The sequence below is a fragment of the Colias croceus genome, chromosome 19 (genome assembly GCF_905220415.1).
Source record: "Colias croceus chromosome 19, ilColCroc2.1".
In the NCBI taxonomy this organism is placed as follows: Eukaryota; Metazoa; Arthropoda; class Insecta; order Lepidoptera; family Pieridae; genus Colias; species Colias croceus.
In genome coordinates this window covers 4,999,797-5,013,007 of record NC_059555.1, presented here as the reverse complement: position 1 = coordinate 5,013,007, position 13,211 = coordinate 4,999,797, and the positions used below count along the sequence as shown (strand labels likewise).

General features: G+C 38.6%; 1 protein-coding gene across 2 annotated transcripts in view; it reads left to right on the top strand.

Annotated features, from left to right (window-relative positions):
* The window catches only part of LOC123700463 (tetratricopeptide repeat protein 28), a 63,108-nt gene that overhangs the window by 41,030 nt on the left and 8,867 nt on the right, over nucleotides 1-13,211 (top strand). Inside the window, exons 14-35 of one of the 2 annotated variants that reach the window (XM_045647678.1) lie at nucleotides 60-333; nucleotides 525-623; nucleotides 965-1,081; nucleotides 1,203-1,325; nucleotides 1,458-1,663; nucleotides 2,006-2,185; nucleotides 2,482-2,626; nucleotides 2,981-3,083; nucleotides 3,197-3,333; nucleotides 3,662-3,839; nucleotides 4,183-4,306; nucleotides 4,545-4,702; nucleotides 4,864-4,962; nucleotides 5,637-5,752; nucleotides 8,367-8,482; nucleotides 8,612-8,739; nucleotides 9,509-9,718; nucleotides 10,315-10,460; nucleotides 10,630-10,737; nucleotides 11,282-11,363; nucleotides 11,448-11,545; nucleotides 12,325-12,548. In XM_045647678.1, the coding sequence (XP_045503634.1) occupies nucleotides 60-333; nucleotides 525-623; nucleotides 965-1,081; nucleotides 1,203-1,325; nucleotides 1,458-1,663; nucleotides 2,006-2,185; nucleotides 2,482-2,626; nucleotides 2,981-3,083; nucleotides 3,197-3,333; nucleotides 3,662-3,839; nucleotides 4,183-4,306; nucleotides 4,545-4,702; nucleotides 4,864-4,962; nucleotides 5,637-5,752; nucleotides 8,367-8,482; nucleotides 8,612-8,739; nucleotides 9,509-9,718; nucleotides 10,315-10,460; nucleotides 10,630-10,737; nucleotides 11,282-11,363; nucleotides 11,448-11,545; nucleotides 12,325-12,548 (3,171 nt within the window). Of the gene's footprint in view, nucleotides 1-59; nucleotides 334-524; nucleotides 624-964; nucleotides 1,082-1,202; nucleotides 1,326-1,457; nucleotides 1,664-2,005; nucleotides 2,186-2,481; nucleotides 2,627-2,980; nucleotides 3,084-3,196; nucleotides 3,334-3,661; nucleotides 3,840-4,182; nucleotides 4,307-4,544; nucleotides 4,703-4,863; nucleotides 4,963-5,636; nucleotides 5,753-8,366; nucleotides 8,483-8,611; nucleotides 8,740-9,505; nucleotides 9,719-10,314; nucleotides 10,461-10,629; nucleotides 10,738-11,281; nucleotides 11,364-11,447; nucleotides 11,546-12,324; nucleotides 12,549-13,211 lie in introns of both variants that reach the window. The other variant, XM_045647677.1, reaches the window with a different exon arrangement.

Genomic DNA, 13,211 nt, shown 5'->3' with positions numbered 1-13,211 from the left:
GATTTTTACTTTGAAATGTACTGCTTAATAGTTCTATGTCCCTTTTGTTTTCATTCCAGATACTACGATCAAGACCTATCACTTGCCAAAGATTTACAAGATAAAATGAATATGGGTAGGGCTTATTGTAACTTGGGGCTAGCACATCTAGCCCTAGGTAATTTAGAAACAGCCCTCGAGTGTCAAAAATACTTCCTAGCTATAGCCCATATGACGCAACATTTGCAAGGAAAGTTCAGAGCTTTGGGCAACATTGGAGATGTACTGATAAAAATGGGTGACGTTGAAGAGGCGGTTAAAATGTACCAACGGCAACTTGGATTTGCAAGACAGGTGAATAATGTTTGACTGATGTTTGAGTGATTTTTATCAGTTAGTTAATAAATATTACTACTTCTTTTTATTATTGGAACTAATATCAGAAAATTTTGTGTAGGTACATGACTCATGTGTTCAGTAAAAATGCCACCTAATAATTCCATTAATAAGTTTTATTTTAATGGAATATCCAATTAATTTTGCAGGCACGAGATCGTTCTCTTGAAGCAGCAGCGTGCGGTGCTCTGGGTCTCGCCAGAAGACTGCAGCGGAGACTTGACGCTGCTTTAGGACATCATACTCAGGTAACCTATACACTTTATACAGTATACACTTAACATTTGTCTATATATTGGTAATGGGTTTTACTACACTTTTTTGAATTATGGAACAATGTTAACATTTATTTACTCAAAACTCAAACTCAAATAATTTATTACATACAAATACATTTGGTTATATACATGTTTACAACCTATTGCAATACAATGGGTCATTATTATATATCTACATTCATAAATAAACAAATATAAATAAAATCTTTATTTTGCCAAAACATTAGATTATACAATAACATTATATTATACAATGTTTAGCTTACATGTAAGTACATGCAAGAGCAATCAAAAAATTTGGTTTTTTGTAGGAACTTACTCTGCGCCAAGAAGCGGGTGATGCAGCTGGAGAGGCCAGAGCTCATTCTCATCTAGGTGCAGTACATATGGCACTTGGACATTACTCACACGCAGCTCGATGTTATAGGGTAAGAAAACTATCCCATCGACTATTAATTGTATGACTTTAAACGTTAAAATGTTTGTATTCATTGCGTTTTCTTTACACATTATGTATTAAGTATTTTTGATATTCAAACATGATTACAGGAGCAACTAGAGAGAGCACAAGAATTACAAGATTGCGCATTAGAAGCACAGGCATACGGAAACCTAGGTATTGCTAAATTGAACATGGGACACTATGAAGATGCCATTGGCTACTTAGAACAGGTGAGAGATCAAATAAATTTAACACTGAGTTTTTGCTTGTAACTTCTACGATAAGTATAGTTATCATGTCAATTTTTTTAATAGTTTATAATCTAAAACTTCATCACAAATTTAAAACTTCCTTACATACAGCAACTAGCAATCCTTGAGCGAGTGAATACACCGACATGCCAATTGGACAAGGCCAGAGCACTTGGTTCTCTAGGCGACTGTTATGATGCTCTCGGTGATCCAGATGAAGCCGTAAAGTATCATGAGCAGCATCTCGCAGCTGCTCTTAAACTGAACAATGCGCGGGAGCAGGAGAGGGCGTATAGAGGACTTGGGTTGAGTCACAAGTGAGTTATTTTTCAATTATAAATAATTAAACGGTGGATTTGTGGTGTATAAAATGCTATAAGAAATTATTATATAGGTAGGTATCTATTATAGTATTGCGTTTAGAAACTTCAGCATTGCATCAATGTTTTTTATACAATTTATTACCTTATAATGATTTTGGTTATAACTGCATCAGAAGACGGAATCTTTTTCCTTGATTAATGTAGTTTTAACATCATGCAAAACTTTTCAGTACTATTAAATTGAATGAAGCCTTTTACAATGCAAGAAAACGATCGTTATTTAAAATTGTTTTACATATTTTGCTAACAACATGAAAAAAATTATATTCATTTTAGGTCCGTGGGTAATCTACAACAAGCACTAGTATGCCTAGAGAAGCGACTAGTAGTATCACACGAACTGGGAATGCCAGAAGCAAAGGCTCAAGCGTATGGAGAACTTGGCGCTTTACATATCGCACTGAATAATTTAGAGCAAGCTGTATCTTGCTTGGAACACCAGAAAAATATTGCAAAGTACGTTTTATTTAATTACAGTATAATAATAATTATGGTAGAGTCGATCTGAAAAAGAACCTAACGAAACGTAAAGCTACCTAATTAATTAAAAATTACTCAAATAATTGTCACAATTCCATGTTTTTGTTGAAGTGGCATGTGTGTGTGTGTGTCATAGCAATACCGTCACGTTATAGAGTAAGGCGACGATCTAAACATCCGATCTGATTCTCAAATTTAAAAATATTGATTTCTTTGTCAAACTATTAATTGCTAACATCAATAATATCACTAATTTAATTTTCATACATCAGGGAGTTAAACAATCAAATAATGGAAGCGGAAGCGTGTCACTCGCTGGGTGTCGCGCATCAGGCGCTCGGTGAACACGCCGCCGCCATCAGACATCACAGGACTGAGCTCGAATTGGCTCATAGACTGGGACTTACTCACTTACAGGTGAAGCTTTTTTATGAGAATATAAATAAAGCAAATGGCATGAAATAATTTGCTTGCGATTTCTATCATGCTTTTGATTTTATTGCTATACGATTAAACGCCTATTTTTTAACTATAGGCATTATTTTAATCAAACAAACAAAATGATTTACATTAATATTGCAATTAATGAAATAATAACTATTTTTTTACTCGTATAAGTTCACATACTACTTGATAGAAGTAAGCGTCACTCAAGGTTCTACGCTTGGTCCTCTGTTATTATTCGATTTAGTCAACAAGTTTTTTCCAAATATCTATTCAAGTTAACTTTTATCAGGAATTTATATTTTTATTTTTATTTTGTTTATCCAGGCTCGTGCATGTGGCGGCCTAGGAGCAGCTCACGCAGCAACGGGAGCACACGCGGAAGCCGCTCGCTGGCACGAGTCAAGACTAAGACATGCTACTGCTTCTGGTAATATTTATTTATTTCTACCCGACCCATGCCCACTTTGCTGAGCGTTTTTTTTTTATTTCTCTAACGACTTTCATTTTTTAATATTCATATTATTTTCTTCTATAAATCAGGTGACACACGAGGTAGAGCTCACGCGTTAGCAGATCTTGGTCGAGCGCATCTGGCGATGGGTGCGTGTGGAAGCGCTGTGTCGTATTTGAGACAAGCGCTCGCTGCTACTGAAGGATTGGCTGATGCTGATGAAGAGGTGCGTAGAATATAATAATTGATCTCATTATTTATTTATCCATTCTTATTTATGAAGTATTTTGGTAATCTTTGATCTTTTACTTGTAAACGATTCAGTTAATTGTATTACAATTTTAATTTTATAGAATTATAAATATCCTTTGCATAAGGATAGTTTTATCCTTTACGAAATGATATTTTTATTTTGAACACTTTTATATTAACATTGCCAATAAAATTTTGATATAACCATTTTTATAAATAATTTTGTAAGAACTAATTTTCGTGCAGAATTGATCGAACAAAAATAGAGAATTATGTAAAACAACATTGAAATTACCATCTAGGCGCGAGTCCGTCACAGACTAGGCTTTGCACTATGGGCATCTGGAGAGCTAGAAGAAGCGAAAGAACAACTGCAAGCCGCGCTCACAGTACTGGAGAATGGCAACGAGAAGCACAGGGACAGAAAAGTTATCGCGCTGTATACTTCCACGCAACACGCGCTGCAGAGAGTATTAGTTGGTGAGTTTTTTTTTTTTTTTTTTTTATAAATGATTTAATACAATTAGTTTTATTTCGCAACTTCGTCCCTTGTATTGCTAGATATGATATCCAAAAAATTAACGTATCTGACACTTATATAACAGTTAAACTTCTCTTAAGTAAATTTTAAATTAATAATAGTATAGAGGTCTAGAATAACTAACATAATTTTCATTTTACCCAAATGATTTGTAAGTGTAAATCTTTAAATAAACCATGAAGTGAAACAGTAAGGGCAAAATTGATATTTCATTTTTGTGTAAAAATTATTGTAAATGGACTCGATTGATAAGTAAGTAATTAATGTCAAATTAATTTTCAGAACTGGGTCGTCATCCTGAAGCCCTAGTTGTAGCGGAGCGTGGTCGTTGCCGTTCATTTGATGCTCTTGAAAAAACTTCTTCAGCACAAAATCAGAATAATGTGGACATGCATAATGATCAGAGGTATATTAATGTTTACGCAATTAAATAATAATACTTATATTGCTAAAAGAAGACAAAAACACATTAAAAAAAATATTTCTTAAAGACGGTAGCAGAATATACAGACATGAATGAAAATAAATTTAAATACACAAAAAATCTAAAACTTTTACCATCCAACACCGACAGTATTATAAACATTGCTAACGCGAGGTGAACAGAATAACTAACATATTTTAAATTTATATTTTTTGTATAGGAACGTAGCAGAGGAATCGGCCAAAGAAGTCCCAGATCAATGGAACCCAAGCACAGTGGACCAGATCCTAGAAGTTGTGAACAAACAGAAGGCACCTATATTGTACTACAGCTTGGCTGCTGGAAGACTATATTCTTGGCTATTGCAACCACATAAAGGTATGATTATAAGATAAGGTAGTGGTCCTTGTTTCTACCGATTATTTGCTTGAGAAAAATAGGTACAAAATTTTTATATTCTTCTTATGTATAAACTTTTTTACAGTTATTCGTAAATAATACCTTGCTATGAACTTTGTGTGATAGAAAATTTATTCCAGGCATCGTGCGCTTCCACCAAGTATCATTGATGGAACAGTCAGAAGACGGCGACAATAGTTTACCAGACATCAGCCCAGATGATCTACAGGCTAATATGAGTAAGTTTTTTCAGTTTTCAGTCATCTTCCACTCTGATACACAACTTTCAAGATGATTTCATGACAAAAGACATCGAAAGCAAATCTATTCCAATATTTTTAATGTGAAAACTTAGTTTTTTTCTACAAGTCGTTGCGAAAGGGGGGTAGACGCAATGGAGACCAAAAGTTGTAACAACATTCTTTGCTATAGTTGTAAGTTTCTCTGTCTGTATCCCCTCTCTCTTACAACAAGACAGTTATTTTAGTATTTTTGATCCATCCGGGTGTCCCTTGATACCACTTAAGTTTATTTCTCTTATCGATCCCGCATCCTAAATCAATGTTCTTGATCGTTTTATTTGGTTCATCTAACGTGGAAAATGTACATTTGAACATATTATATATAATTATATAGTTTACTAGCTTTCTACCGAAGTTCTTCTTCTTCCCGTTCTTCTTCCCGTTCCCGTGGGATTTCCGGGATAAAACCTATCATCCTATGTCCCGTGGTAAAAAGTAGCCTATGTCCTTTCTCGGGTATCAAAATATCTCTATACCAAATTTCATGCAAATTGGTTTCGTAGTTAAGGCGTGATTGAGTAACAGACAGACAGAGTTACTTTCGCATTTATAATATTATATATAGTATGGAGATATAGTTATATAATACAGTTTATAATAATTCCAAACAGACAGCGGCAAGCTAGAGCGGTGCATCAGCGAGTGGTCGCGCTGGGTGCGCGGCGCGGCCGAGCGGGGAGATGATGAGAGGACTGACGACCGACCCAACACTGGGCTCGCTAGGATTGTGAGTTGATAATATTATATTAATATTTTTAAGCTATTGCATAGCTTCTATCGTGGGCCTTGAGCACGGGGACCGAATCAAGAAATTCCGTAACGAAAAAACCTCACGCTCCCCACTCCGACGGCCGGAGGTGTGGCTTGAAGGCATAGCTTTACCGCGGCAGTCCCCGAGTGCCACACGTCGTTTTTTTTTGTAAGGTGAGCTTAACTAAATGTTCGTATTTAAAGTGAAACTTTTATTACATCGCCTCAAACTTTTTGGTCTGTGTAGCGCATGTCGCGTGTATCGCGGCAACCGAGTAGGTATTACCTACTCGGCACGCGACATGCGCTACACAAAGCAGTGTTCCGAACCGTTCGAACAATTTCATTTTACCGGGGTTTCATAAAACCACACCCTTGGATATGTCGCCATGACCTCACCTTCACCGAGTAGGCCGAGTAGGTAGACCATACCTATTACCGAGTAGACCAAGTAGACTGCACCTTCGAGTAGACCAAACCTATTACCGAGTAGACGAAGTAGACCGCTCCTTCGAGTAAACCAAACCTATTACCGAGTAGACCAATTAGACCGCACCTTCGAGTAGACCATACCTATTACCGAGTAGACCAAGTAGACCGCACCTTCGAGTAGACCAAACCTATTACCGAGTAGACCAAGTAGACCGCACCTTCACCGATTAGTCCAAGTAGACCATACCTATTACCGAGTCGACCAAGTAGACCACACCTTCGAGTAGACTAATCCTATTACCGAGTAGACCAAGTAGACCAATCCTATTATCGAATAGACCAAGTAGACCACATCAATTTCCGAGTAGACCAAGTAGACTGCACCTTCACAGAGAAGACCAAGTAGACCGCACCTTCACCGAGTAGACCAAGTAGACCGTACCTTCACCGAGTAGACCAAGTAGACCACACCAATTTCCGAGTAGACTACATCAATTTCCGAGTAGACCAAGTAGACCGCACCTTCGAGTAGACCAAACCTATTACCGAGTAGACCAAGTAGACCGCACTTTCACCGATTAGTCCAAGTAGACCAATCCTATTATCGAATAGACCAAGTAGACCACATCAATTTCCGAGTAGACCAAGTAGACCGCACCTTCACCGAGTAGACCAAGTATACCACACCAATAGACCACACACAAAGCAGTGTTCCGAACCGTTCGAACAATTTCATTTTACCGGGGTTTCATCCGCTCCTTCGAGTAGACCATACCTATTACCGAGTAGACCATACCTATTACCGAGTAGACCAGGTATACCACACCTTCGAGTAGACTAATCCTATTACCGAGTAGACCAAGTAGACCAATCCTGTTATCGAATAGACCAAGTAGACCACATCAATTTCAGAGTAGACCAAGTAGACCGCACCTTCACCGAGTAGACCAAGTATACCACACCAAATTCCGAGTAGACCAAGTATACAACACCAAATTCCGAGTAGAACAAGTAGACCGCACCTTCACAGAGAAGACCAAGTAGACCGCACTTTCACCGAATAAACCAAGTAGACCATACCTTCACCGAGTAGACCAAGTAGACCACACCAATTTCCGAGTAGACTACATCAATTTCCGAGTAGACCAAGTAGACCGCACATTCGAGTAGACCAAACCTATTACCGAGTAGACCAAGTAGACCGTACATTCGAGTAGACCATACCTATTGGCTATTACCGAGTAGACCAAGTAGACCGCACCTAGATTACCAAGTAGACCAAGTAGACCGCACCTTCGAGTAGACCAAACCTATTACCGAGTAGAACAAGTAGATCGCACATTCGAGTAGACCAAACCTATTACCGAGTAGACCAATTAGACCGCTCCTTCGAGTAGACCATACCTATTACCAAATAGACCAAGTAGACCGCACCTTCGAGTAGACCAAACCTATTACCGAGTAGACCTAGTAGACAGCACCTTCGAGTAGACCAAACCTATTACCGAGTAGACCAAGTAGACCGCACATTCGAGTAGACCAAACCTTTTACCGAGTAGACCAATTAGACCGCTCCTTCGAGTAGACCATACCTATTACCAAATAGACCAAGTAGACCGCACCTTTGAGTAGACCAAACCTATTACCGAGTAGACCAAGTATACCACACCAAATTCCGAGTAGAACAAGTAGACCGCACCTTCACAGAGAAGACCAAGTAGACCGCACCTTCACCGAGTAGACCAAGTAGACCGTACCTTCACCGAGTAGACCAAGTAGACCACTCACCACACCAATTTCCGAGTAGACTACATCAATTTCCGAGTAGACCAAGTAGACCGCACATTCGAGTAGACCAAATCTATTACCGAGTAGACCAAGTAGACCGCACCTTCGAGTAGACCAAACCTATTACCGAGTAGACCAAGTAGACCGCTCCTTCGAGTAGACCAAAATAATTATCGTACAAATACGATAATTTTGTGCCTAAGTTTCACTTTTACCGTGGTTTCATAAAACCACACAACATTTTTTTTTTTCGTATTTCGTTCTATTTTCATTTAATATGTTCTATGTTGCCCTATCCTTGTTACCTTTCGTTTTTCATACCATTTCCATAATTTAGATCCATATAATATGTACATCTGTGTTAATTGCAGGTAAATCGTAACCATTTATTGAATTCGTCGAACTACTCCTTGAGTTCATTATTCAGTGTGGGATCCGTCGGCGGCTCAGTGGCCGGATCCGTTGCCAGTTTACAAGGATCTACAAGGTATAATGCATTTTTTTGTTTACTTTCAAGCACTGATATAAATAGTTATTAGATATCAGAAAAATCTAACAACAAAAAAAATAATATGTGCTTAAAATGTGTATTTAAAATTACAATATTTTTATCCAGATCAAGTATACACTGTCCACGAAAGAAACAACCATCGTGGCAGGGCCCACCATGCCTCACTACTTTGTATCAAATGCTACTCGCGCCATTTGAAGATCTTCTACCAGCGTCGTGTAATAATAATCACGGTAAGAGTGACATAAAATCATAAATAAAATATACGAAATGAATTAGTATACATTGAATGAAAATTAGCACATCACTTCTTGCAGCCAGCTTCACTACATCAATCCCGACAACACTAATTGTTCTATGACTTTTTACAAATCTTAATAAATAACCCAAAAAATAAAAACAGAAAAAAATTTTGCTCTCTCGTTTATTTATTGTTCTGTATTTTGTCGATATTTTGCCAACGCAAGCTACATAGACTTCGTAGAGTATTGCTAGTTCAGAGGCAAGAAATAAATTGTGTATGGAAAAACTTAAATTTTAAAAATTTAAATTTAAAAAGGTCCTCAAACAAAATATGTTCAAGCCAAAACTGTACATTGTTTATATTTTAAAAGAATACTTAGGGTGTGATCCACAATCGATGTCGAAGCCAAAAATAGTTTTTAGAATTTTTGTCTATTTGTCTCTATGCATGTCCGGGTTAAACTAAAAAAGTACTGCTTGTATATATTTCAAATTTGGTACAGAGATAGCTTGAGACCTGACAAAGGACATATACGTTTTAAAATCCTCCGCAAATCCCACGGGAATGGGAACTATGTGGGTTTTTCTTTGACTACATGGACGAAGCCGCTGCTGGAAAGGTATAGGTATTAAAAATCTAAACGAAGGAATTATTTCGATGAGACCTTAGTTTTCGATTAATACTTAAATGCGCGGCGCAATTTCACAATGAATGTGTGTGATGGTGTGACGTCATTTCACTCTTTTCATTAACAGCAGGGTCCGGTTCAGGCGGTCGCGGTTGCGGCGGGCGGCGCGAGGTTGCGCTGTGTGTAGAGGGCGCGCTGTTCGCGTGTCCGTGGGGAGCACTGCGCGGTGCAGACGGCGAGCCGCTGTGCGAGCGGTACGCGCTGCGAGCCGCGCCCGCGCTGCGCCACCTGCGGCATGTGCGGCACGCGCACCTAGCGCAGCGGCCCAGCGGTGAGCACGGTGAGTGTGTGTGCATCTACTGATGCTAGGAGACCAGGATAATATAACGCACGACCCATAGTAAACAGCACGGTGAGTGTGTGTGCATCTACTGACGCTAGGAGACCAGGATAATATAACGCACGACCCATAGTAAACAGCACGGTGAGTGTGTGCGGGTCTCTGGGGAGCCAGGTGATAATAAACGAACCAACAATGGTTAGTGTGTTTGCCTATACTGTCACTGGAGGGTCAGGTGGGTATTAATAATACGCCAAATCTTCCATATTTATTACCGTAAAGTTATTAACATTGACTTATGCAAGCGTTTTTGACAACCTTCTAAGATTTTGACCTATAATCTTAGAAGGTTGTAAAAAACGCTGCCGGCGTTGCATAGAATATTCATTGAAATAAGCACCTTATTTCGTAGTAGTAATGTTCAAAATTGTATCACCCATTAGGAAAGTCTGCCTAATACACGCGAAGGCATAGTTTTGCAGCGGACAATTTAAAACTTTTTTTTTTAATATTTACTACGCATATGTGATGTGTATAAACATCACATGATAAAACTTGAGATTTTCACATAAATATTTTAATTCATTTTCCTACAGGTGCCAACAACGAGTCTGGAATGCGTTGCCTCGTAGTAGGAGGGCCGCGTGTTGGTGGCACTCGCTGGGCGGCTCACCCTGCTCTATTGAAGGAAGCTGAACTTGTTGCCGATATGTTGAGAGTCACGCCGCTTACTGATTATCAGGTATGTTTTATAAACAATTATTGTCACTTTGTAAAATTAGGAATCAATCGACAAAATATAGAAAAAATGGACTGGTGCACAATTGAATCCATAGCTTGTTACTTCTTCACGTAATAATTAATAAATATGTCTAAAAAATATTCTCCCTGATTATTATTTTTTTAAACAGGCGTCAAAGGAAGCAGTGTTAGCTCAACTTCCGCAAGCAGAATGTATCCACTTTGCTACACACGTGTGCTGGAAGACTCCTGGCATCGTACTCAGCCCTGGAGAAGTGGTAAGATTAAGATTATTTCGATTATTTCCCTAAAATTTCTGTCCCTTTCAAAATACACCTCAAATAAATTATAATTATAAATTAAAACACACTGTTCCTACTTATATAATGTTTAGTTTAGTCACACCCCGGACACTCCATACAAAATTATCGTTTTGACAGTCACACTGTAGAGACTGCAAATGTGTGTGTGTTAACACTTTATGGTTGGCACATTTTTGACTAGCGTAAAAAAATCGCGTTTTTCTGATGAAATACATCCGTAAACAGCACAATATCTAACCATTTTCTACGAAAAACGATAATCACAAATCCAAAATAATAAAATTACTTTAAGTCAATTTGATTAATGTTGTCAATCTTCGTGGCATATCGTCCCTGTAGAAAAATATGGACCATTTTTAGACTGATTGTGCGGGGTCAGGTAAGTGTTTAATTTTGGCGGGAGGCGGAGAGTGTCCGTTCTGTTATCTGTAGCGTTTAGCTACTATTATGTATTCTGTGGTTTAGTATGAAACTAGTTAACAAATGATACTTTGTTTAGGTGGATTCACAAGCCAAACGTCTCTTGAATACCAGTGTCGGAAGCAACGCCGCTGATACTTCTACAGAAAATGAGGAAGAACGTAAGTCATGTTTTGAATTATTACTCTCAACTTATTGAAATTATGTAGGTAATTTATATGAATTAAAAAATAATTCTGCTGCAGATGCTGAGCTGCCACCTAGTAATGAAGAATTACCGCCTGCTTCAGAATTTATATTAACAGCATCAGAAATCATGAATTTAAAACTGACCGCAAGATTGGTAAGAATTTTTTTATAACCTCACACATTTTTTGAATATTCTTATTTTTTAATTTATATTTTACTTCATTCGCTAATTGCCTAACAGAGTATACAATCCAATAAACGTTTTCATCCGCAAGTAAACAATGTTGCAAAAACTTTCCTTCCAATACAGACTGATATGATGCCCATTAAAGCATCATTGTACGTTTTTTGTATTCTATTATTATTTGAGGTTTTACTCTCTTTTCAACCTTGCCTGTCTTCTGGTAGACTTCTGATAGATAGATAGAGATAGCCTCCACAAGCCCAATTGTTCGTTTCTTGCCGCCAATTTTTTACCTTGCTTATGTCATCACATCACCAACTCATAGTGCGCCCAAGGTTAAGCTTGTCGAGCCGCGCGCTCCAATCTTTATCACGAATGTCCCCGCAGTTTTTAAGTCTATCTTTCTTTATTGCCAAATAAAAGCGTCAAACAAATGTCCATAAACAATTGAGATAATATTACTACGTATGGAGGAGACACCACGAACAAAATCTGTGCGCCATTTTTTTGCTCTAAGTTTTAAAAATTATTATCTTCTTAGGTACTTACCGATGAAAGTTATTCCTTTGCACTTTTCCGTATTATTTGTGCAATATCGTAACACACACGAAGGCATATTTGATGCGTTTCACTTTAAAATAAATAAAAAATGAGCGTGCAGTTACGTCATATGGCGTATGTTGAGCGGAACATAAGTGATGTAGGCAGTGTCGTCTCCATATTATGTATATCTCAATGCCATAAACCAGGTGGTGATATCGTGCGCGCCATCCAGCTCCGTCCTCCAAGACACAGAAGAGTGCGGTGCGGTGAGCTGCGCGGGGTCGGGCGTGTCGCGCCTGTGCCGCGCGCTGCTGGCGGCGGGCGCGCAGGCCGTGCTGCTCGCGCTGTGGCCGCCGCCGCAGGACACCGCCGCCAAGATACTGTACCGCGCGCTCTACTCCGCGCTGCTGCAGGGCAGCCGCGTGGCCAAGTGAGTGACGTGTGACTAGACGAGTATAAGTAAACTGACTAAAGAAAAAGTGGAATCTGCATAGTCTGTTGTGTGTTTGGAATATTTAAAAATATAATATACAAAGTGTAAAGTGAAGTCCCATGTCCCCAAGTGGGGTAAGGGGCAGATGCATTCCCAACCAACAAATCGTTGCTCTATAGAAGAGATAAGAACGTTTCAGAGGTGCTAATTGGTAGTCCTATAAGGGTGATAAGAACGTTGTATAAACCCCAAAGTGGCGCATTTATAAAGCCATTTGATGGTATTGTGTTGCTGTAGCAGCAACTCAGATGCCATTTGGACCTATAGAAGAGTACACTTATAGAATCGCGATGCTGTTATAGAGCGAAGTAGTGATATAAAAGGAACCGCGATGCTGTTACAGCGCGAAGTTGTGTTTTAAGAGTAACAGCAAATCTTTTGTAGCACGAAGTTGCAATGTACGAGCCACCGCGACGCTACAATTATAGTACAAAATGGTAAATCGTGTACCAGTTGATAATACGAGTAAATGACTATAGGAACCATCATCGTGGTGTCGAGTATTAATTTTTGTTACGCTGTTAATTATGTTAGATACATAAACTGACTGGCGAATGAAATTTAACTGATAGATTATATGCATAATTACGCTGTTTTTTT